General features: G+C 43.7%; 1 protein-coding gene across 11 annotated transcripts in view; it reads right to left on the bottom strand.

Annotated features, from left to right (window-relative positions):
- CHL1 (cell adhesion molecule L1 like) overlaps positions 1–24,894 on the bottom strand; it is a 137,462-nt gene that overhangs the window by 46,614 nt on the left and 65,954 nt on the right. For all 11 annotated transcript variants that reach the window (XM_075762464.1, XM_075762468.1, XM_075762473.1 and 8 more), the window contains 3 exons: positions 9,890–10,075; positions 7,749–7,854; positions 6,205–6,395 (listed from right to left, as the gene is read on the bottom strand). In XM_075762464.1, coding sequence (XP_075618579.1) covers positions 6,205–6,395; positions 7,749–7,854; positions 9,890–9,980 — 388 coding nt within the window. In that variant the 5' untranslated portion in view covers positions 9,981–10,075. The remainder of the gene's footprint in view (positions 1–6,204; positions 6,396–7,748; positions 7,855–9,889; positions 10,076–24,894) is intronic.

Raw genomic sequence — 24,894 nt, 5'->3', positions numbered from 1 at the left:
AAACAGGCTTGGAAAAGGCTTCGCTGCCCAAGTATTATTTCCTGTATTGTAAATGTTGTACAGCACTCGAAAAACAGAATTGTAGTGCTTCGTCAGTGTGTAAACCATAGGGATGGAAGATTATCAGTGTCCAGAGTCATCTGTGTAAGGAACCAGGCTCCGTTTAATCCCTGGGGTGACTCAAAGTTTAATGACCGAACTGTACTCGAGATTAGGCTGAAATACCATCGGCAAATTAGGTTAGCTGCAAGAAATTTCAGAAAGGATGCTGGATCACTCCCTCCTACTTAGTTGTTCAGACAAAGCAATATCTCACCAGGAAGCAAGCAGGGGGGAGACCAATGCAATGCAATGCAATATAAAAATCTAAATTTGTGTTTAGCAATATAGATTCAGAAATATAGCAACCAGAGTTGGGGTTCTCCATTCCCCAGCAGGATTGCTTCAGATTTACTCAGGTACCTGGTAGCACACTTTGTCCTACAGCTTAGTTTTTGTCCTTGCTGACTACAGTGACCTCACACAACTATACCTGTATCGAGAATGGTGATTTATACCAGTTTATATGGAATGGAGTTGATTTAATCTGATATTGGAGCAAGTCCAGAGGAGGCCACAAAGATGGTCAGAGGGCTGGAGCACCTCTGCTATGGAGACAGGCTGAGAGAGCTGGGGTTGTTCAGCCTGGAGAAGAGAAGGCTCCAGGGAGACCTTAGAGCCCCTTCCAGTCCCTGCAGGGGCTCCAGGAAAGCTGGAGAGGGGCTGGTGACAAGGGCAGGGAGGGACAGGCCAAGGGGAATGGCCTGAAGCTGCAGGAGGGGAGATGGAGATGGGATGTGAGGCAGAAATCCTTCCCTGTGAGGGTGCTGAGGCCCTGGCACAGGGTGCCCAGAGAAGCTGTGGCTGCCCAGAGAAGCTGTGGCTGCCCCTGGATCCCTGGAAGTGTTCAAGGCCAGGTTGGATGGGGCTTTGGGCAACCTGGGCTAGTGGAGGGTGTCCCTGCCCATGGCAGGGGTGGCACTGGATGGGCTGGGAGGTCCCTTCCAACTCAAATCATTCTACAGTTTATGATATTTTACATGGTTCTGGGTAAAGTGTTGAGAAATTGAACTGAAGGAAAAGGATTTCTCCAGGTAACTGCAGAAGTCCTTGAGACCCCTGTGTCTGGTTTCTACCAGTATCTGGTGTAAAATGGGAGCCAACTCATTATGGTACATCAGCAAATATTTTGGGAAACTATTGTAGGAAAACATCACTATACACCAGGTCTGTTTTATAACTTTCTCTGTGGATGCTGCTGGAGATGTGTCCTGGGCTAATGGATGCTTAGCCTGACCCATCATGGATATTCTGAAGTTCTTTCATGCAAAAAAAAAAAAAAAATCCTTAAAGCACGTAAGAGTGAGGGAAAGTGGAAACAGTCAAAAAATTTCTATATCCTGGAAATTCCCAGCTCCCCAGACGCTTTAATTAGTAGCTGACTGATTTGTTATACAGATCTATATCTTGTGCAGTGAACAGCCCAACACATCAAAGGATCTTAAACGTGACTTACAGTCACCGATCACGAGTTGTACTGACTACAGCTTGGGCAGCTTTCAGTACCCATCTCAGTGCATCAATTGATATTCTGATCCATGTAGCATAAGCGGTAGTTAAATCTGTAATTTTCATTGCAGCCTTTGTACTGTTTATGAGATATGATCCTGCTTATTTATGGATTTTATAATTGCTGCATTAAATTGAAAAAGTTTGGAAAGTCTGGCTGTCAATCCACTCGCTCTCAAAGAAGCTTCTATGGTGGAATTAGTGACAGTCTCTTTTTCTGTGTAAATCTTAATTGCCCTTTCCAAAACGATGATCACTGGCAACAATCAGAGTGATCCCAACAATTCGGATGGCCAGAAAAGTTGTCAAAGATATAGGACACTGGTTTGGGAGGCAAGAGGTTTACATTTTATTCCCATCGTCTGCAAAGTCTCAGTGAGTTACTCTTTTGTTTTCTCTTCTGTAAAGGCTGCACTGAACACCTTCACAAAGCATTACTGAGTCCTCCAATTTATTATCAGCTAAAGATATCTTTTAACGATGTCACAATATTCACATCTGGGGTGTTTGTTTTTTTTTTAATATATTAACACAGGTTTTGCTTTCTTTGGGAATTCTAGAACTAACATTATTAGCATAGCACAGCCGGCCACTGCACAATTTTCTGTTTAGGCTACGTTTCCATCCTCAGATCTTCACTCTTTCAGAGCAGCAGCTTTAGAAATACTGAGCATAAATCTAAATGCAATCTACCATGAAGAGTTTTTTACACTACAGTTAATTAAAGAAGTTTATACTGTACTACTCCTTCTTCTGGCCTTGGGCCGACTCAGTAATTCAAGCAACAGATTCCCTAAATACAGGAGGAGGGTAGCTGAAGTCTATGTTCTCACCATTTAAATTCATTTTCATGCTGCATGTAACAATCCAGACTTTGTAAATAATGCAAACATATAGAGATCCTCAGACCCCATTCTTCCCCACTCTCCTTAATGTCATCATATATAGGAGAGGTGTGGTATTTTCATTATGTAGGTGAGATTTAATGATCATTTCTGCTGACATTTCTATTGCTTTCCTGGAATGACTATACTGTGAGTAAACAGTCTTTTGTTCTCCTTTTCAGCAGGAACCTTACAGACCCAGTATTCTACTTCTGCAGCCTAAATGTAATTTATGAAAAAAACTGGCCTAGTCTGACTCGCTGGGTTTTTCTTCACTTCAGTGGCACAGCGACTTGCCAAGTAGCTTACATTTCCCTTGAATACAGCTGGCAAAGCACTGCCACCTCTGCATCATTATCGTGAATGCGTGTACTGATCTCACATGTACCAGTCTCTGCTTCAAAACTTGTGGGTGAATAGAGGTAATTTATCCCAAACTCTTCTGTGTTAGTGATTGCCTAATTTACAGCGGGTCTGTGCACCAGCAGCTCTTTCACTTCAGCACAGTTGTAGACTATCCAGCACTTTAGAAAATCAAAGGTGTCTTCTATTACTGTCTGAATCCTGATTTAATTTGCAGCATCTACATTGCACCATTAAATGAAAGAATTTATCACAGAAGAGTACGAATAAAAGTAAATCTGCCTTAAAAGGTATGGGAGTCGGGTAAATCCCTCTAATATATTATCTGTATCATTCATTTATTTTCTGGATTTAAGACTTTGCATGTTTTAGCACAAAAAATCCTCTCGTATTTGGTAGCAGCCATGTTTGTAACTTCTCAATTAATTTGTTGCTAACTACTCCCAGTATATTTAATATCTACTCAAGCTAGTATAGACAATTTTTCATTAAAAGCAAAAATTATCTGCCCTGAGTACAGATTCAATAAACCCAGATGCAGGCATCAACTCGTTCTTGTTTTCCATTTCCAAGCATCTTTTTTGGTTCAGTTGCAACGGAGTATCAGGATATTCTGCTGCTGGAGGTGACATACCTTCACTGAAATGTGACACTGAGGTCTTGAACTCCTCTGAAAATTAATGACACTGAGACACTTTGCTTAAGAGAAGTCATATTAACCCCACTGCCCTGGCCAGACTCCAAAGTGAATAATTATGTCCCGTCTAGAGCTCTGAGTAACTGCATCACTCTCCTGCTCCTGCCTGAAACTCCAGTTGACATCAGCTGCACTGTCCTACCTGTGGAGCCAGCTTACATCATTAACTAATAAAGTTCAGCTTGCTGTCCTAAAACTGCGTGCAGTTCTCCTCTACTCCGGAATGCTATTCCCTCAAAGCAACTGCAAGTTGCAGAGAGTAAACCATGCAGCAATACATGGGGTCTTGGTAATTCCTCATCAAACATCAAGCGACTGCATTCGGGAGCACTAGGCAATACAGAGCAACATGAAATAAACTTCCCCAGGAAAAAAAAAATCCATAAAATTGGCTGGAAGGAAAATAAATCCTGTCTTCCATGAGGAGCACTCATGCCAGTACATTTACATGGCATCCTTAGCAGGTCTCTCCCAGGAACTCTCCCAGCCCCTGTGATGTGTCTTATTTCCAATGTGACCACAGCGCCACGACTCTTCCACCCTGGCTATGCCCAAAATACTTCTCAGGATTATTTCCCATGATAAAAACATGACAGAAATTATCGTGCATGCTTCTCATAGCCTGTTTCACCTGCGCTGACCTGCTAGAAGTAGTTTTTTTGTAGCTCGGTGGCCATCTCTTGTTACTGCAAAGGCTGAGAATGTGGAGAAACCCTCCGCCACGTGGACACACCAGTTCCACATGTGCCCGGTCCTTTCAGTTCCCCTGATAACAAAATATGGTAGGAACTTGGAAATGCAGGAGCTAGTCTGAAAAAAAACCCTGCACTGCACTGTTGATTCCCTTCTTCCTGACTACATCATATAGTCTGCTTCATGTTCTCACCCTGCTCCGTTGTGCAGCCAGTGACATTTCTTGTCCTTTCTACTCCCACTAGTGAAGTTCTGCCTCAATTTTTCCCCCTCTCATTTCATATATTTCAATCATGAATTTATGACCAATTGTGTCTTCGTCTTCCTATGTTAATTCCAAACTACAAGTGCTTAAATGTATTGGTACAAAGCCAGTTGTATCAATGTGGTCGTAATCAGAACTTCGAACTTTGTATAAGCAAATTTCATCCCACTTCTACAAACCTGGTCCTTAAAATCACCCATTTCCCCCTCTGTGCTGCTGCTGGAAGGACAAGTTTCTAGGATCAGTAATTTTCACCACTATAACCACTATATTTTGAAGCTTATTTTCCATTCAGTTCCAGATCTTTAATATGCTCCCTGTAAGTATCTATACCATACCCCTGACATCAGACTAATGAACTCACAGTTGATTGGATCACGTCCCCTTGAGCCTTCATATTTGCATCGCTTGCTATTTTGCAGCAATAAACTGCTATTTCTCGCACCCTTCCCCCCAGCTTCTGATTTCACGTTCCTCGCTCGGAGATGGAGACCATATTGTCCTCCCAATTTCTGGGCACTCAGTCATGGTTGCCAAGCTGAAATATTACAGCCTTATGACTCTTAACAGCATTTCGTTTCCAATAAATGTTTGGCAAGCAAAAGCATCACATAATTCCTAATTCTTTATCAAATAGATTTTTCCAGTATTAGAGAGATCACTCTAAATTTAACTCGGGAGTTTCCCCAAACTCACAAAGTGTGTTTTACAACACTTCCCCAAAGTGATCTGACTCAAACCAATTTTGTTTTCTCCGACAATGACTTCCTATTCCCTTATTGACCACTACCTTTTTAATTTGTAATATATTTCTAATACTATTTCATGATCTATATCATTATTTCTAACTTTCATGAACAGCTAAGATCTTTCAATAACTGTACCACAGTTAAGATAGCTACTCTGTTGGTTTTTTCTGCTATTTGTTTTATCTCTCCAAATATTTTAATTTCTGCATTTTCATGATGCACTGGCATCAGCTCACAAACAAATTGTCTCTTCCCAGATTAGGTAGAGAATTTACCAGACTACAATTCTCATCAATATTTATGCTTTCTTCTTTGCAGAAAAGTATTAGAAGTGGAAGCATTACAAGAGCAAATAGTGGCTCTAAGCAAGTACAAACACAAAGAAAAGAATTCTTATGGGTTTTATGGCAAAGGCAAAGCAAATGCTTTATAAAGGCATTTAAATAGTCAAGTCAAAGCAAATAATAACTTTCTGTCATTGAACGTTCAACTCTCCTGAGATGGTGATTAAAAAGTTTATCCTAATTTACCCACTAACCCAGCCTCTAGCGGCAAAGCGGGGCAGACGATACTCAGAAAGCAAAAGTAAATAATAAAAGTTTTCTAAATGAATATATCTGGGAAAACATATACCTAATCTACCCATGTGCTTTTGTATTGAAGTTGGTAAGGAGCGTCAGTACCAGCACCTGGAAACCTGTAAGGAGTTGAAAGTCCAGCAGTATTGTCTGGCATTCAGATTTGGTTTCTGTCCTCAAAACCGGGAATGAAATAAAATCATTCCAGGGAGCACAAAGTTTTTCACTGAATAACAAACAGCACGTGTTTTACCATTCACCACCTTAGTAACTAGCTCTTTACCATTTAATTTAAGGAAAACCAGTTTTTGTCTTAAAAAAACCCCACGAAAACAACCCAAGCCAAAAGCAAAGTAAAAGCACTTACTTGGAACAATTAACTCTATTTCTTCTGACATGGCAGTTCCCAGCACATTGGATGCAAAGCAACGGTATTTCCCTTGAAAATTGGTGATGATTCCACGGTTTTGAATCACAAATGTTCCAGAGTTGTTAGATGCAACTATTCTCGGGTCAGACAATAAATCAAATGGTTTTCCATCCTTAGTCCAGTTAAAGCTGAAAAATAATGCAAGTGTTACAAAGGACAGGTACCAGAACAGAGAACATTGAAAGCAGCGGTAAATATGGGTCCAACAGTGTACTATTAAAATCAAAGGAAAAAACTTGACGTAAGAGGAGAGAGTTGAATGGTAAAACAACCATTGTGCTACTATAACTTGTGTTAGCTATTGGGCACGTCTCTCCTACCGGACACTTTCCTTTCAGATAACTGACTGTGACATGAAATAAGAATACAAAGCTTAAGGCAAGGACAATGAATAAGAGACACCATCCGTGAAAGCCAGAGCCACACAGTGAAAGGAACCAGAGGTCTGCGGAAAAGCTGTGTCTGTAGGGGACTTGGTACTTCTGACTGGCAAGGATTGACAGGAGCTTTTCTCACCATCTACGGGAGATACCAGGCTGAACCCAGGAGAAACCCGGATGGCTTGACTGAGTTTCTCCTGATCTTGACGTAAAACCATTTGCAGTTTTTATGACACTGCGGTGTGATTTTGATGTTCCTATCGCCTGACCAGCACTATGACATTCATTTAAGTATACCAGAAAAGTTTTCATTGATCTGCTGACAAACAGTGAAACAAAGGAAATTTGTTATCATGCTACAAATCTCCACTCAGAGCTCAATTAAAAAGGATCAAATCATCTTGACATAAAATAACAATTGCCTTTTTAAAGGAAGTTTAAGTTGTTTTGCAGAGAAAGAAGGAGGAAAGGATTCATTTAGCCCATACACCATCCAGTGGCGAAAGTCTCAGAGGAAGCTTTTACCATGTTATTATTACATTTTTGTCAATCATATTTTCATTAAAAATCTTTTTTCTTTTTCACACTGGTGTAAAATACATAAAGCTTATCTTTGGATATTTATTTGAATAACTCCTTATGTGTATATTTATAGCATCACCATGGCCATGATAATGTTAGGTATAGACAAGGTATCTGATAAAATGCAAATGTGTTTTCTGAATACACGGTTTAATGTGCTCAGTATTTTTCGGGTTGCTGCGGAAAAGGCAGAAGAACAGCTGGGACCCTTTGATTACCATCACACACCTCCCAGACAAGCTTTTTTAAATCATGGGGTGAACTTAGCACATACTAGAGAAATAAAACATCTCCCAACAAGAAAACGGCACGCTCATATCTATTCACAGAGTGGAAGTGATGGAAGAACAAAAGCTGAATGGCCTAAGTGGAAACACAGACCTTAACCTTGCCTAACGATGATGAGCAGGTTACCGTACATCAGCTATTCCTCCCCTCCTCAAAACCAGAACAATGTTTGGCAAAGGCTAAAAGCAAACGCAAATTCTGCTTGCTTCTCCGGGTGAAAGCAGTACTCACGTGGGCTGGGGGTTTCCTCTAGCTTCACATTTAATTGTAAAGTCCTCATCAAAAGGGTAGGCAACCTGGGTGTGAGATTGTTCCGTGATTGTTGGAAGCTGCGCAACTGAACACAAAAAGGTACCAGGTTAAAACACCATTTCAGCAAAACTGTGCTCCGCTCAGGTCCTTTCTTCAAAAGGCCCAACGTCAGGATTGCCTTACTCCTGCAAAGAGTGAGGCTTGCCTTCAAAAGGAGGAGGATGATCATCGTCTTCCTGGCAGTGACAATCCTCCCTGCTCCCAAAACTGAACACTGTTACTGCTCAGCAGCCAGCCGACGTTCGGCCAGGTGCTCGTGGGCATCGCCTGCCCATGCTTCCACGTACGACCAACCCATCCAGGGCAGAGAAGAGCTGGGGCCACGCTAAAGCTAAAGCCAAAGCATGGTAGTGTGGACTGGTAAATGTATTCAGCAGTGAAGTCAGTAACTGGCTTTTTTAATCCAGACACAGATACACACACACGAAGTAGCAAACTGCTACCTCCATCCTGGATAAAACTGCCAGGAAATCCAGGGAATGCGAAGATGACTTTCATATCCCCCTCCAGGGTACAGCAGGGGAAAAGCCATTGCCAGTCACACAGTCACGCAATGATGTTCCACTAACTTTTTTTTTTTTTCTAAGGGAATTAAAGTGTTGTGAATGTCAATGTAACAGAGCCGCACGAGGGAGAATGCTCCCCGCAGTGGACCTGGGGATAACAGGATCATCGCATTGTTATAAACAGCCAGGAAGAAAATTAGCATGCTCTTTGGTTTCTCTTTTAAGTCCAGAAAGCTCAAAGCCAGAGCGAAACGTGGTGTCTGGCCATACCATGTGGTCTCAAAGCTGAACACTTCCAAGCCCACCAGCTTCACTGATCAGACATAATTCCTTTTTATTAAAATATAAAATGCTTCGTTAAAGCAAATTAAGGGCTAGATGGTTCCCCCGTGTAGGTACTTAAAAACAATGGATGCCCTGACATTTGTCCTCCACTTTTCAGTCACGGCTCCACTTTTGCTCTATTTAAATACAAGGAACCACTGCGGTACCTTCCTCCAAAACACTTCTACTTTCAAATGCAGTTAAACAAGTTTGGATAGCTTCAGAAAAATAACCTGTAATACCGCTTGACTGCCTTCTCCTTTGCAGCCAGGGCTATTGGCAGCCTCCAGAGTGCCAACAGCTCACGGCAGGTCCACTCGATGCCCCGAAACTGGCCCACGTCCTACTCTGAGGCTGCAGCACCCAAAGCCCTGCAAATAGCCTACGGTTCTTTTTCCTTAGGTTTGTGTATTTATTTACCTATTTAACCCCACCATAATTCATTCAAAAGCCGATATTACTGAATTTTGCTTTGTTGTGGGGTTTCCCCCCCTCCAACCCAAAAAACTGTAGTTTTTAATCCTCCTGGTCCATTTATGTTTGAAAAACACAAAGCGTGGGAGGTCTGGGCTGTACTCCAGACAGTGGGGTCCCCTGCCTTTCATTGGATTGTCCCCTGTGAGCCCCATCCCATATTTTACACGTGTCCTGAAACCACACCAACCACGTACAATGGGCAGTTTGAATGCATCCTACCCAGATAAAGGATCCAGGGATAAAGGAGGTGCTCCCCAGGGCCGTATGAGAGGCGTAGGAAATACTTCTCTGGGGACTAATGTACGCCCTGAGACATACTCCTGCTCCTCTCTCAGACTGAAACGGCAGGTTGCAAGACAAATAAGTAAGGTTATATGTACATCAAACAAGCTTCAGGGAGATTCGGAGCCAAAATGAGGAATTTATGTGAAAGACAAAACCAAACCCTCGGAGCTAAGCGGTGTGTTGGATCACAAACATCAGATATATGTTATTAGACAAGTTTACTGCTACATTTAAACAGGTCCAAACAAAGTAGTTTACATTTTTATCACATCTGAATTTCCCAAAGGCCATGTTCTGGCAAAATTAAATTCAAAATGGAACAACTGAAAAGCAGGATTTAGTATTTTTTTTTTTTCTTCAGCGAAAGGTTCAACAACAACAAAAAACCCAACAAAAAAAAAAAAAGAAGGAAAAAAAAGGGATACAGAATCAAAACAGCAAAGTGTTCAGTAAACAGCTACAACTCACCTGATAATGGTATTTCAATAGCTGCTGCCAAACTCAATACAAAGAAAAAGAGGCATATGGTGATCCCTTTTGTGCTTAAGAGCATCTCCATCACTCTTCTGTAAGGAGTCCAAACAGAACGAGAGATACCTTATGCTTCCTCTCACCGTCACTTCAAATCAGATGTAAGGATGTGAAATTGAAAGTCTAGTGAGGAAAAGAAACAGCCATATTAGCTTCCAGTATTAACTTGGTTCTAACGAGGTTACTAAACTTAAGCAATGCTTCAGGATTTGCAGCTAAATTGCACTAAGTGGTACAATTTCCTCTCCTCTCTCCCCACCCTCTGGCTTTGAGAAGGTTCTCTGTTAAATTTCTAAGAAAAAAAATACATGCACAAAAGTACAAATCCATTAAAGCACAGAAGTATAATTATTTTTTGTGTTGCAACTAAAAGTAGGGATGGTTTAAAATATGGTATACTTGTAATCATTCCAGTTCATAAATTTTTCTAATGAGAGTTGTATAAGTTGGAAAGTAATGTAACAGATCTAATGAGAGAAATTTGGTACACTAATGACCCTGTTCATAAATCTCACATGTCTTTTATCTTTCATTTACGTATAAAAAAGAGACAATCTAGTTTAGTTCATTAATAAGGACCAGAACACGAAACCTTTGCTTTTCCCCCGTAATCCCAGAACTACTGTACGTGGGTTTTACACAATCCATTATACATCCTTAGGTTCTGCATTACAAAGCAAAAATGTCAGGCGGCTGCCAAAAGGAGACATATTCAGCTCTAATGAGCATTTAAGTGTAATTCACAGAGGAGTAAAGTAGAGACAATTCTGCAAACGTGGGTGTACGGAAGATTTCAGTCCTCAGCATCATTCACAATATCTCAGCCAAATATTAATCGGTATAAGATACGTTTTGTACCTGTGCATCTTCTAACACACAGCACTTACGGGACATCAGTCTCAAGAGAATTTAGACCTCAGTTGTCAAGATAATTTTTGCAAGAGCGATTTTCAAGACCAGGCTGCTATGCTGGAGGTAAGGACCAACCTGCCGGCTGCCCAGCCCTGCACGGCACAGCGAGCTCCGATTCAAGCCGCCGAGTTCACAAGCGGAGCTGTACCACCACGGCAATATATTTCCAGACTAAGCCTGGCTCACACACAGCTCTTGTATCTTTGCACACACCACCCGGTTAATCCATGGATCAGAAAAGCAATCCCGGGATCACCGAGAGCAGTTGGCATGTGGGGGCAGGCAGGAGGTGGGACCTGGGCAGCGTGCTGGGGATGCTCACCCTTGCCCAGCACATCTGGCTGCAGCTGGAGCAGAGATAGCGCCGAGCCACGCAGCCAGCACACGCCGGTCCGTGATGGTTTGCTCCTGAGGGTTGGTCTGCAGGACCTCTACAAAACACAGGCACGCAGCAGAGATTTCCTTCCCTGCGCGCTCCCTCCCGCATCGGCTCTCGGAGATGAGCAACAGGTTGCGCTGTGGCCCTTCCTCCAGAGGCAAGAGCAGGATAATTCCTCTTCACTCGGTCACCAGTTCATGAAAACTTTCTGGAAGTTAACGTCTTTGAGACCAAAATCCCTGGGTGAAGATTGAAACTGCCCAACGAGGGGGCAAGAGACAGACGCTATAATCACATAAGCCTCATTTGTTTAGAAATGAGGCTAAAAACCAGATGTCTTTTAAGTATCTTAGGCCACGAGTGTTCGCTGATGGAAGAAGCTGACTAATCTGCTTAGTGCCTCACCCCGCAGAGGGGGACGGTGCAGAAGGGCACCGGAGGGGACAGGGACCCACGGGCTGAGCTGCCACCCCCAGGCTGTGCCTGGGTGCAAATCAGGCAGAATCAGGCAGCGTCACTAAGTCCTGTTTTGTGGCAGTCAATTATTTCCCTCCATTTGATTTCTCCCAGCTCTGACCTGTGAGCAGCAGACCTTTCCAGCCCCTGGTCCCATACAATCTGGGCTGTATCCTGGGGGGGGGTACACGTGCCACAGCTACCTGATGGCTTCACAACTTGTCACCGCAGGACCGGGCTCTCCTGCCCTGCCTCACCTGGTCCCGGCAGACACTCCGTTCCAGATCTATCTGTGTCATCGATGGTAAAACAGATGCTCTGACAGCAAACCCTCTACCACGCAATTGCTCACAAAAATCTGACCCGTGTTGCTGCTTGCAGATGGTACGTTAGCGGTAGCGAAGCCGCCTTCTCTCCACATCTGCTGACAGCTCTGGGGACCAGAGCATCCCGTGTCAGGACGCCGAGCAGAGGAAGGGGACCTAAGATTACAGGAGGCGTGCAGCTTGCTAAGGTTGCAGACTGAGGAGTAGGAAGTTTCTTTTTATATGAATATTAATAAGGCATTGTATAAATTCAGATTAAATTCAAGAAAAAACAGGAAAACAGCTTGATTCCTTAACCAAACCCATTAGCTCACACTTTCTTTTTTCTTTTTTTTTTTAATAAAGTGACAGAGAGCAAAGAAGAAATGTACTAAATAAAAAGGATATCCTTTATCATGTGGTATGGCACGACTTGCCTCTGCAGGCTGCTGTAATTAGTCGGTCTGTCTAGCGCCTAGCTCTTTTTCCTTGTGTGGAATACTAATGCAGGGGGCCGACAGCACCAGCATTTGGAAGCAGCGAGCGCTTGGGGACCGATGGCGCTGGACTCGTGCACAGCAATCGGATACTTCCAAAGGCCACTTGGAAATCTCCCTGCAGCTGCATTTAACCTCTGCCTTTTTTTTTTGTTTGTTTCTGTGGCAGTTTCCATGAGGTACAGTCCTGAGATGATGTGAATTAAGCAACAGTATCTTTGCGGAGGTATTTACCTAGTGATAACTATCCAGCAGGATAAGCATCCTGTTCGTACGTGATATATGTTACCCCTAACGGTGCGGCGGAGGCGTTGTGCCGGCTGTGACAGCAGTTGGTATGGAAGGCTAACGCTTAACGCACATCTCCTCCGACGTACCCCACTCAACCAGTCGCTCTTTTGTGCCCTGTTCTGGACAGCGATGGTCCTCAGCAGACGGATGGGTCGAGACATACGTCCTCCCCGCAAGGAGACCTGTGTCAAGCGATTAACCTTATTTAAGGTGATGTATAGACAGGGCTGCCAAGTGTTAGGCATTTTGTATGGCTGTCACGCGTTCGACTGTCCTACCAAGCCTCAGGCCCACAGCTCAGCTGAAACTGCAGAGTCCCTGATCAAATCACTGACCTTCCCTCTCGTCTCCAGCACCCAAACAACCCCGAGCCCCTTCATAAATGAGCAATATCAGACATCCTCCAAACACCCCATCAGTCCCGAATCTAAAGGCAGCCACGTACCCAAACTTCAGGCAGCGTCGTCTTTCACTCCTATGATGATTAAACACCAACCCAAAATTTCTCATCTTGTGCCAGTTCCTAGCAAATGAACAATTTAACTGCGTAAGTAATTTGGAGAAATAAAGGAGGTAGCTGCGCAAGCACTTGGCAGCTGCGGGCAGGTTTCGGTCTCGCTGGTGCCAAAGCACAACGCTCTCCTGGGGTCTAATAGGTGCCAGAGAGCAACTTGCAAAATCTTGACCTTGGTAAAAACATCAGCCCTGCTCTCCGAGCCAGTGCGCTGGATCAGGCCCAGAGCTCCCTGTGGACCCCTGCTTTTTCCCAGGAATTCCACGTCCTCCTTTGTTCTCCCAAGGAGCTGGCTGCAGCATCTCTTGCACCGGGGAGGGGGGCAAAAGATTACCGAAGGAAACCTTTTCCCGGCACAGTGAACGAACACGTACACTACAACAAACCTTACACTTGCCATCCCTCCTCTTCCTTTTTCCCCCTCCTCCCTTCATTTCTATCTTTATGTTCGCTTTTCTCCGCCTCAGGCTTAAGTCATGTAATTTGAATTCACTGCAAATACTTATCTGTAGTTCCTTACCTGCAATTCATTATTTACTGTGCTGTTCAGTTAACAGTAAATACTGATTGCTCTAAGGACAGCTCATTTGTTTGTTTAATGAGCTGCCTTTAACTTACAGTGAGCAAATCTTTCAAAATCCCAGTATTTCTAAGGAGCGATGCAGTTCCAGATTCTTTTATTGTATACCATGGCTTCCAGAAGCACGTAATAAAAATATTGGACAACTAAACAAGAAAAAAAATTAAATTTCCATTTATCTCATCAGCCTAGTGAACAATTTTCCCTACATGTAATTACTACATTAAAATTGCTCATAAATAGTAGCAGGATGACAGCCAAAATTCCCAGATTACTGGTCTACTGCTTCCAAGAGAAATTATATTGCACGACTAAATATGGCATCAATCTCAGCTATTTGGTTCCCTCTTAAAATATGTAAGGTTTTGTCCTTGTACAAGTCCTGCACAGCACAAATATTCACAAAAGTACTTGATTCCCACAGCTTAATACTGGTACATTTCTGGGCTGACCTTTTCATTAGCTAGAATCAGATTTAATTTCTCAGTGACATATACATTATAGGATTGTTAAATAAAAGCCATTGGTAATCAGAAACTACAACCTTCAGGGTGGCCCCTGTTACAGAATAACAGAACAAAACTCTGGAAAAAAATTGCTTCCTGATATGAGAAATAAAAATTTGGTTATTTAATTACGCCATATGTCGCAAGTTAAGTGACTATATAGCACAGGAGCTTAAGTACTCTCACTCTTTCTCGATTGCAATCACAGAAGAAGAAGAAGAAAATCCCGGACATGGTCCGAACATCCCCCATCCCAAACCAGCAGCGGTCCCTGCCCAGCCGAGGGCGATGGCTGGATTGTGCCCAGAGCTGACGCTCGCACTGAGGCACGTCGTGTCCGCCCACGTCCTGGTGAGCCCCAGACGGCGCGGTCACTATTCGGCTTGGTGAGCATCGATGCTCCCGAAGCGATGCCTCTGCCTCCATCCCTGCGCAGCTGGCAGCCCAAGGTCAGCCTGGACCCCGGGGTGGCAGCTCCCACCCACACACCCCTCTGAAGGCAAGTGTCCTGAAGCCCTGTCACCTCTGAAAGCCACTTTAGTGAGGCTGGTGGTGTGAAACCTGGGGAAGATGAGACTCAACCAAAGATCATAGCAAGTGACCTTGGACGCTGAGGCATTTTAGAGTGGAGGGCAACGGGGATGCTCCAGCCTGCCTGTTTCCATGCTCGCTGCTCTGAGCCACACGCCCTGGTTCAGGGGACACTGCAGGTGACATCTATAATGACAAGGACTTCTGCTCAGAAAGGGTTCATCTCCACCCCAATGAGCCTCCATGCCCACTTCTCCCCCCTGCTGCAGAGCTTTCCAGTAAACGAGTGACAAAATCTCATGAGGCAAGGAAATGTGCTGAGTGTGGGACAAAGTGGTCCCCCCACAGCCCCCGGAACAGGGGCAGGGTCCCCTGGGACACGGGCAGAGCCCCGGGGAGCACACAGGATTAATCACCCCTCGCTTTTCCATGCTGCAAATAGGAATAATTCCCTTCTTCACTAATTAGCTAAGAAAGGTTGAGATTTATGCTAGTGAAGCCTTAAATGTAATACTACAGCTACAGTATTTATGCAGCTATACTTTTTTTTTTTTCCCCTGAAAAAAACCCAAAACACATGCAGAGTCACTCATGTGTTTGGAAAAGATGAGAAGGAATATTCATAAGGACCCATCGTTTTACTTCAGGTGTCAATGTTATACATAGCTTTTCCCCTAAAAGCTTTTTGACATCCCAGTGTTAGTACCGGGGAGAAGATAACCTTCACTTGACTCTGTCCCAATCACCTATTTTTGGATGTTGTCAGTTCTCAGAAAAGCAGCCCATGATGCATATGCTGGAGGTGATTAAAATAATCATCCAAATCAAAAAGACATTCTTCCTTCCGTGGTAAAATATTTCCAAATAGACTGCAGCACACAGGCATGAAGTTTTTTTTTTTTTTTAAGAGCAATTCCGGTCTCAGGAGGTTTAGTGAGAGAAGTCTATGCATTATTTATCTTGCCAAGGACTTTATAAACATTATTGGACAGCGCATGTAAAGTAAAAGTTTTCGGTGCAGCTAAACAACTTCAATCTTATTTCACAAAATGTATGTGTTTCAAACATGATTGCAACTATTATGCCTTCCCAATTTTGTAATCCATCAGTCTTTCAGTTTCTCAAACGACAAAAAACCTCTAAAAATGTGATAGAAAGAATACAAATAATAAAGAAATACGTACGCAAGGCTGCAAAATGTTTTACTGTAGCACAAGCAGCAGTAAAACATTCAATTCAATAAACAGTGTACTAGAATTCATTTCCCTGGGCCAAGGTTTTCAGAAATAAGTAGGGATTTTGGGAGGCCAGCTTGTCTTCTTTCTGGAAGAGCAGTCGGCCGTCGGCCGAGCAGGGCATCACCCCGGCCGGGCAGGCAGCAGGGTGACAGCCGGTGTCTCTGCTATCGCCCGGCTGTGACCGACATCTCAGTTTGATGTTTGTGCTGATTGTGTGGAAAGTCAATTTATGCCGTTTCTGTTTGAGATCTACCCTGAGCTAAGCGGAAGCTGAAAAGGTGTACGAGCATCTCCCTGACCCCGGGGAGAAGGCAGCCGGCACCAGCTATCCATTTTTGCAAAATACTCCCTATCTACTCCCAGCTGTTCCCAAAAAAAATCCTAAAATGCAATCCCCTGAAGCCTCAGTAGATCGCACCCTATGCCCTCAAACCATTTCAAAGCTAGCTATAAACGGTTAATGATCTCTCTTGGTCATCACTGCCCATACGATGGCACAGCACCCGACAGATTTGATTGGATTTGTTTCATGCAGCTAGTAGCTGAAGCACTGTAATACTAAATCACAGCGTACAGGGACCATATTGCTTAAAGCCTTGCATGTCTTTTACACACACACAGTGACCGAAACCCAAAGAAATGTGGTTTCTAATAGTACAAATGATCTGTTTGTCGGTAGCTGCCTGCTGACACTTGCCAATGGGAAGCTTCCTTCCAAGGATCTAGAGGTGCTTGCTGCCAAAGAATGTGAGGTCTTCAGGTTTTCCTGAAAAAAATAAATAAATGGATTCCCTAATGTCATTTCACAAATATGATTCATACAAACTAGATTATTTGAATACTTTTTCCCCCCTTTTTTTTTCTTTTTTTCTTTTTTTTTTGCTTACACCTTCCAACATGCTCCATTGGATGGCTCCTTTTAAGTTAGCAAGAGCTTGGCTTTTAAAACCGGTGTGGAACTGAGCAATGTTTCTGGCAACACATGATATTTAAACTTAATAATTTATCAGTACCCATTTTGGTCTATCTGCTCAACCCATCTAATGTTAACTGGACTTGACTTAGGCCAGCAGGAGATCATTTGTAAACTTTAGGTCAAGCAACTCCCCACTTTCATATTTGCTTCCTGTGAAAATTTTAAGACCTGGAACATTTGATAAAACCACCAACTTTATACAAATTACACACCTGCTGAAAACAAAGTTCACTTTTGCAGCTGTGGATATTCAGAACAGAAATCTACTCAAAAAGTAGCAGCCCTGCAAAGATGGTCAGGAGACCAGCCTCGCCAGCCCCATCAGATCAGCTCAAAACGCTTCTGAGCGGCACGTGCAATAAAGACTCAAAAGAAAATCCAGCGTGGAAATCAATACCTGGTTTAGCTTTTTCATAACCAAAGAAATGTTAACTGTGAACAGTACATTGTTTATGATGAATACGTCATTAAACTTTAGTTGTAACGCTATTGACACGGCGCTTACAAGTAAATTGAGATAACCATTGATGTGGTTATTCCTACCATTAGGAACACATAAAGCTAAATACCCTGCAGTCAAATTCCACCATTATGGATGTTCTTAAATACGTGAATAAAAACAAGCATCTGTATTGATTTAAGGAGAACAACAGTGTTTAACAATAAGCAGGACACCGGGTCACACCAAAGTGGCTCTGGCTCAGCCCTCCTGCTGGGGCAGGTAAGCAGCGGAGGGAGCGCAGGAGGACGCTCCCCTGGAACATCCATCCTCCCCACCTGCTATAGCTGCTTGGGGACTTGCTGAGCCAGATGCTGCAGCTAACCTTTTTTCCATAATAGCTACCAACGGGCCTTTCTTCCACAAATGTAAGTACCTTTTTCTCTTATCTTAATTGATGATATACTTAGACCTCCATCACCTGAAATAATGAGTGCCTCACTATCTATGGTGTTAAACTTGCTGCTTAGTAACCTCAGAGGCTCTCCCTGACTCTCTATGGGTTTCCCGTCTCCGTCACTTGTGATCGTGCAATTTGCCTTCGCAATCCCGTCGCCACACTGAACCCCACCAGAGCACCAGCTTACCCAGAGCATGTGCATGCGGTGGGGTAACTTAGCTGCCCAGTTTGGTCTCAGGTCCTGCTTCTCTGGCCATCCTCACTGCACCTGAAATTGTTCCTTCCCCAGTTCGCTTTCGGAGTGGGTCAACTGGGCAGCAACCCTGAGCAGTGGGCCACTACAGCACCTCCTGTAACAGATGAGTTTAGGTCTGTAGACACAAATTTAGTCTTTCTTTGAGTGGGAACCAGTCCATATCTTTACATTCATCCTCTTCTAACCTTCTTCCAGTTCTACAGTGGCAGCAATCTCTCTTTCAGGGAAAAAGCTGGATTTAGGATAGTGTACTTAAGTGTATATACCACATCCTGCAGCATAAATTGTTGGTGCAAATGTTTTGCGGACTTCTGAGCAATCTACAATTATTTAATTAGCAAGTTTCTAAGGAATCTAAAGTTAAAGTTGAATTAAAAATACCATGATGAAATTTTAGATGATATTTCTTCACTGCAATATAGACTGTACTCTGCATAATACTTGTACAAGTCACCATAAAATAGGGTTACTGACTTTATATGTATATGCACATTTATAGATGTAAGAGCAGTTTAATCCCCCCATGTGCATCTGTTGACATGCCTTTAAGAAAAGGAGGTACCATTCATTCATTCATTTTTGGTTAACCAACAAAATCAGAGAAATCATACCAGCACAAGGAGATAACGCTGTAGCAGAGAAACGTTGCGAGCGTGGCTTTTTCACAAAAAAGACTTGCCAATACGCAATGACAGTCACTCCCCCTCGCTGGTAACAAACCAGCACGGATTTGAGCTTTGCAGATACATCTGAAAGCACACTAGCCGGTTAAAAATTAAACTATTGTCTGAGGCTTTTGCCATTATATTTTTCCTTGAGATACTACATCTCCTAAATGACCTTACCACGTTTCTGGCTGAAACTAGTTTTATATTAATTGAAATTTTCATCAGCGATTAGCATTTCAGCTCATAGGTCAAGCATGAAGCGTAAAACAAAGTACAGTAGGGACTGGGCTGGGTGGCTGGGAAGGACGGCGCGTCGGCCACGCACAAAGGAAATAAAAGCAGGTTGCAGTTTGTTTTCAGATGAGATTCCTAATGCCAGCCTCCTCCGACGGAGGCAATGCAAATTCTCCTGACTTCAAAATGAATTTGCGGCAAAGGCGCTTTCTTCTTTTGTACACTCATTCTCCCTCTTTCAAAGCCCAAAATAATAGCAAAATCATGAGCTTTCTCATGTTAATAACAACAAATCAACCCATTCTAGCAAAGCAACACCTCCTAGGAGGAATGCTGCCTCACCTTGCAAGCCTCTCTTGAAGCCACAGTTAGCTGTAGCCATTCCAGCTCCCGCTCCACAGCACATCGCTCAGCGGACACAAAGCCAGGCAGGGCCCTATTGAACTGGAAATGTGGGCAGGGGATCTGCCAGCAGAGCTCCTCGCAGGCCTGGACTCCAACGAGATTGTTCATTCAGCACAAAGCTCAGCGAAAACACCATCTCCCCCTCCCAAACGCGGACGCACGGGCTTCTCGAAAGCCTGCCATGAGAGGAACGCAGCACTCCACCGGGTAGTAAAGGAGAGGGAAAAACGTACAGCGCCCAGCACGTAACGGGCTCCGGTCGAGAGGTTGGCGTGCGGGAGCGATCCCTGTGCGTCGTCTGACGGCACAGACACCGCTGCAGAGCGGTCAGGGTTCCGCTTTGCGTTAGGGACTTTTCACAGCGTGGGTTTGTGTTTACTCGAGAGTTCCCTGTGCTGGTAGCAAGGTGACAATGTGAACAGGGAGGGGAGGGGAAAAAAAAAAAAAAAGATATTTAATTGCAAATGAATTACCTCTATAAAGAGCAGAACACAGCTATTATTCCCACTTGATCCATTAGGGATCATTTTTTCCTGATCCATCCCAGACAGGTGAACTCATTCACAATGTACATCACTGGTCAACACTGCCAAATATCAAAAATCCTGAATCTGAGCCTGCTGCTGTGTCGGTGCCACGCGAGATGCACGCTCACAGCACTCCTCTGCCTCGCGGACTCCGGGGAGGCTCAGCGTGTTCTCAAGATCCCGAGAGGAAACTCCTGGCAGGCTTCACACATGAAATCTTAAAACCAAAGAAAAACTAACATCAAACCTGGAGCAAACCTCCTTCTGTATCAATTTTATTCTTGTATCTCAGCACCGCAGCACTACAAGACAGTGAAAGTCATTGGGACACTGTGGTTCTAATTTAAATTGCAGTCAGCGACTCATGACAACGGAGACTTTCACGGCAAGCAATCTCATGTACTTTCTGCCTTCCTCTGATTTTTTTCCTCCTTCTATGTAATAAAAGAGATTAGCTTTTCCAGCTTCATGGAGGATCTCACAATGCTTCCTTTTCCTGATAAGTCAAGGCCATTAAGCTTCCAACATTTTCCACATTACCAGAGATACAAGGGATTACTTAAAAAAAAAAAAAAAAAAAAAAAAAAAAAAAAAAAAGAGAGAGAGAGAGAGAGAGAGAAGTGAAATGTAATGATTTAACCACAGACACTGCATGAAAGCGTTTCAGGATGCAAGTTAAACACCATCCATGTCACTGCAGGAGAAATTCTGAAATCCTGGCATGCCCTGCCTGCACAGGGACCACCTCCTCCCAAGGCACTGGGTCACATCCCAGTTTGGGTTTGCTTCTACAGGAGGATCGTCCCCACTTACCGGTGGGATTTGCAGTTTACCAAGGAAGAAATCCCAGCAGAATTTACTTAGGGCGATACACGCAGTGTATGCGTTAGGAAGCCTAATCACTAGAGCAAACACGGTCGCATAAGAGAGGAACGGCTATTTCATCCTGATTCTGCATTTCCTCCTTTCCTTGTGTTTACCTTAGATGCTGGAGTCTACAGTAATTTCCTTTTTCCCAGGAACAACTTTACAGCTAAAAAACAAACACTAAGCTTAAAGAAAAATACATGTGCAAAAGCCAACCCACATACGCCAGACACTCTTGTTTCACCCGTACTCTTTAGGAGCTGTTACGATCCCAGCGGGGGCATATGAGAAACTGATGGGACGAGTTTTTGGCTGGGGATTCCTCTGGGGAGGAAAAAGTTTATAATCTTAATGGAAGTGCCTCAGACATTCTTCCAAGTAGCATAATGCTATAATTTATCTGGTCATCATTTTCGTTCAATAGCTTGTGTTAATGGAAACGTTTTGTACCAAAGGCTTCCAGGGGAACTGAGTTGTTGATAAGGTGAGGGTTATTTCTGAGCATGGGCAGCAGTTTTCTGCACTCGCTCATGTAGTTTTACCATTGTATGAGAAAAGCGTCATTGAAAACACTCCCGATCCCAATGATTTTTTAGTTGCAACAGTTGCTTTTCTCCATTAATGCCTTTTTTTCAGAGCACTGAATCAAAACATCAATCAACTAAACTAAAGACAGTTAGCTGACAATATATTGAATATATCTACTGTCGCTGTGAAAGAAAGGCAAAAGACTTGGTAATTCTGTTTCTCTCTCCCTTGGATCCACGTTCATCATCCCTTTCATTACTGACGAGATGCAGAAAAGCAGTTGTCAGCGACTGCATTATTTTCAGGTGATCACACAGAAGATATTTGATTAGACAGATCACACACACACACACATCCCATATTTTAAGGAACAGTTGATCTTTAGAGATACAATTTGACTCCAACTCAGTGCCTGAGCAGAGAACGAGGAACCAAAACACGCAGCACACACGCACACTATTAAGTCTAAAAGCCTTGAAATACATAAAATTATTCTCCTGTTTACTAAATACTAAGACTATCGAAGGAAATTGGGCAAAACTAAGTCCATTCCCTCAGCTAGCTGGTGGGAGTTTGGTAAAGCGTCACCTTAGACCAGACAGAAGTATGGTTTAGAAACAATCTAGGGGTAGTCCCCACTAACTACACAAGTATAATTACATCATTCTGTTTCCTTTCTCCTTCATTTTGCTGTTTTGCTTTCCACGGGAACAGTAAAACACATGCACCTAAACTACACCACCAAATATCTAGCTCTTGTTGCAAAAGCCAGAGCTGCTGCCGGTTTCCCGTGATGTGACTGCAAATGCTCGGCACAAACACACCATATTTTCCCCCATCTCAGTTTTGGGCAAATCTGAACTCCACCTCACTGGAAATTAAATAAAATTAAATTAGACGCACAACAAACATACATTAGGAGTGGAAAATTCTCCTTGAATGATTAAAATCTGCTAAAGTTACATAAAACTGTAAGGAGAATCCTAACGTCAAATGTCAAACGTGCAGAACGGTGTCTTCATTACCCATTCTGCCCATAACACAATGTTCTTCAGAACAAGTGTGACTTTTGCTCGCCAGCCCGTCTGCAGATGTGTCGTACTAATCAATTACATGCACGTTGGGAAAAAGCGCTCTCCATATCACACACGTGAAAACTGCATTACACACTTCATATAGCGCTTCTATGGCATCGCATATGTTGTTCTACCTTTTTCTTAAAAAAAAAGAAGAAAAAGGAGAAATTGTAAATACTGTTGGTCATGCTGTTTTCTCTCAGTTGTATTGCATCACGTGGATAGATCCACTTTGCTGCCCTCTAAACATCATCTCACATAACTGATTACGCCCCTTAGAAAGACTAACCGGGAACAGCTAAGAAAACCACAGAGAGGAGCTAGTTATTAAAAAGCCGAGAACTGCACAATACCTTTCATACACTTTACTCTCAAATATCTCTGACTTGACTTCTGCTTCTTCATGCTTCCCTGCCGCCAGCTGTGAGCCTACAAAGGTCCCCAGAGCATGGGAAAGACTAGCTGCACGGCCTCGCTCCTTACAGATCTGAGCATCTCAAACAGCTCTCCCCAACACATACAAACGCGCAGACACCCCGCGATCTTCTTGCTTGCCCAACCCAACTGGTGTGTCCATCACGTTCATCCCCTTGGGGCAAGCAACATCATTTATTATATAGACGAACTGCATCTGGAAGCCTGACGGATGCTCTTAGGTATTACCTGAAAAATGTGGCTATAGAATTATAAATACCATTTCATGTTAAGCGAATAGACGAATCCTTCAGCGGTCCAGGTCACGGCGTGACAGATGAAGGCGGCACACAGGGAACTCACGGGGAGCCTGACGCTAAATGAAGAGCCCTGCCCACGGCCAGGGCAGCTCCCTGGCACCAGGGCTGAGGCCAAACCTGCTGCAGTGGGGACCCACACGCTTACCTGTGATTTAGTCAGGGAATACTAGAATAGAACTAATCCTGTACCCACCAAATTTTTATCCTGGGCTGCAGGAAAGCCAACGGCAGCCTTCCTCATTAGCCCTCGCACATCTAACACGCGGGTAGCAGGAGCTGGCGGGTGATGTGTTGACTTCCTTGACACTCCCCCCTCTACTTTTTGGCAACAGTGTAAAAATCCCAGAGCTTGAAGCATCTTGGTTTTCCAAACAGGCAGAGAAGGAGCTAATGGCTACTAAAGACTTTGCAATGTAAAAATGAAAACCACTTTTGTAATTACAGGACGTGCCCTTTGAGCTTTTCCCTCCACTCTCCTTTTTCTCCCTTTATTTAGCTGAAGTTATTTAAAGGACAGATCTCTGTTTAAGCAGCTGCTGCCACAACTAGTCGGCCCAAGCAGCTCTTTTTAATTAAATATTTGCTGCTGTGTGAGTTTTCTCTCCCCTCCCTGTTATCCTTGTGGACAACGTTTGCTCTTGCAAAGATAACAGGTCTGCTGAGCAGCCTCTGCCTTCGCCTGGGCGGGCTCCCGCACTCCAAGCCCCCATAATGATGCAATGTGTCCACAAAAAATCATTTTATGATATGCATCATGACATTTGCTATCAAGGACAACCATCAACAATAAGGAAAAGAAACAAAACTTGCTGGGATTTAATAATCATTATTAAATTATGTCATTTACATAATTAGACTTTAGTAATAACTACAGCATATCGCTTTTCTGGCATAGGAAATTGGCAGGGCGCTTCACAAATTGGAGGTTTTTTCCCTTCTCTTCCTTCTCTCCCACCAATAACTGAAAAGTAGATCAGGTAAATGATATCACAACACATACTAAGCAGGTTTGCATAGAAGATGGAGATGGAGACAAATATCACGATGCGATTAAGAGAATTCTTGAGAAATATGGGTTTCAAGCAAGTTTCTTAGAAATTTCTTTCTCTTTCCTTCCCAGTCAGCAGAGCTGTTTGCTGTGCACAGCCAGGTACAGCCATGAACGCTGTGATGCTGTACGGTATTTCCCAGCCAGGATCAGCGAGGCAGTGGGTTTACTCTATCATACGTGTTAGAATTGCATTGCTCCCAGCAGATAACCCTGGGAAGAGCAACTGGGTGACCAAATACCAGTAAAGGCTTGACTTGCTCAGGGAAAAGCTGCTTTCCTCTCACAAAGCAGATGTGTGTCTTCATAGAATCCCAGACTGGTTTGGGTTGGAAGGGACCTCAAAGCCCACCCAGTGCCACCCCTGCCATGGGCAGGGACACCCTCCACTAGCCCAGGTTGCCCAAAGCCCCATCCAACCTGGCCTTGAACACTGCCAGGGAGCCAGGGGCAGCCACAGCTTCTCTGGGCACCCTGTGCCAGGGCCTCAGCACCCTCACAGGGAAGGATTGCTG

This window comes from Balearica regulorum, chromosome 10, assembly GCF_011004875.1.
Source record: "Balearica regulorum gibbericeps isolate bBalReg1 chromosome 10, bBalReg1.pri, whole genome shotgun sequence".
NCBI classification, from domain to species: Eukaryota; Metazoa; Chordata; class Aves; order Gruiformes; family Gruidae; genus Balearica; species Balearica regulorum.
The sequence above is the reverse complement of the archived record's forward strand: the minus strand, read 5'-3'. Positions and strand labels throughout refer to the sequence as shown.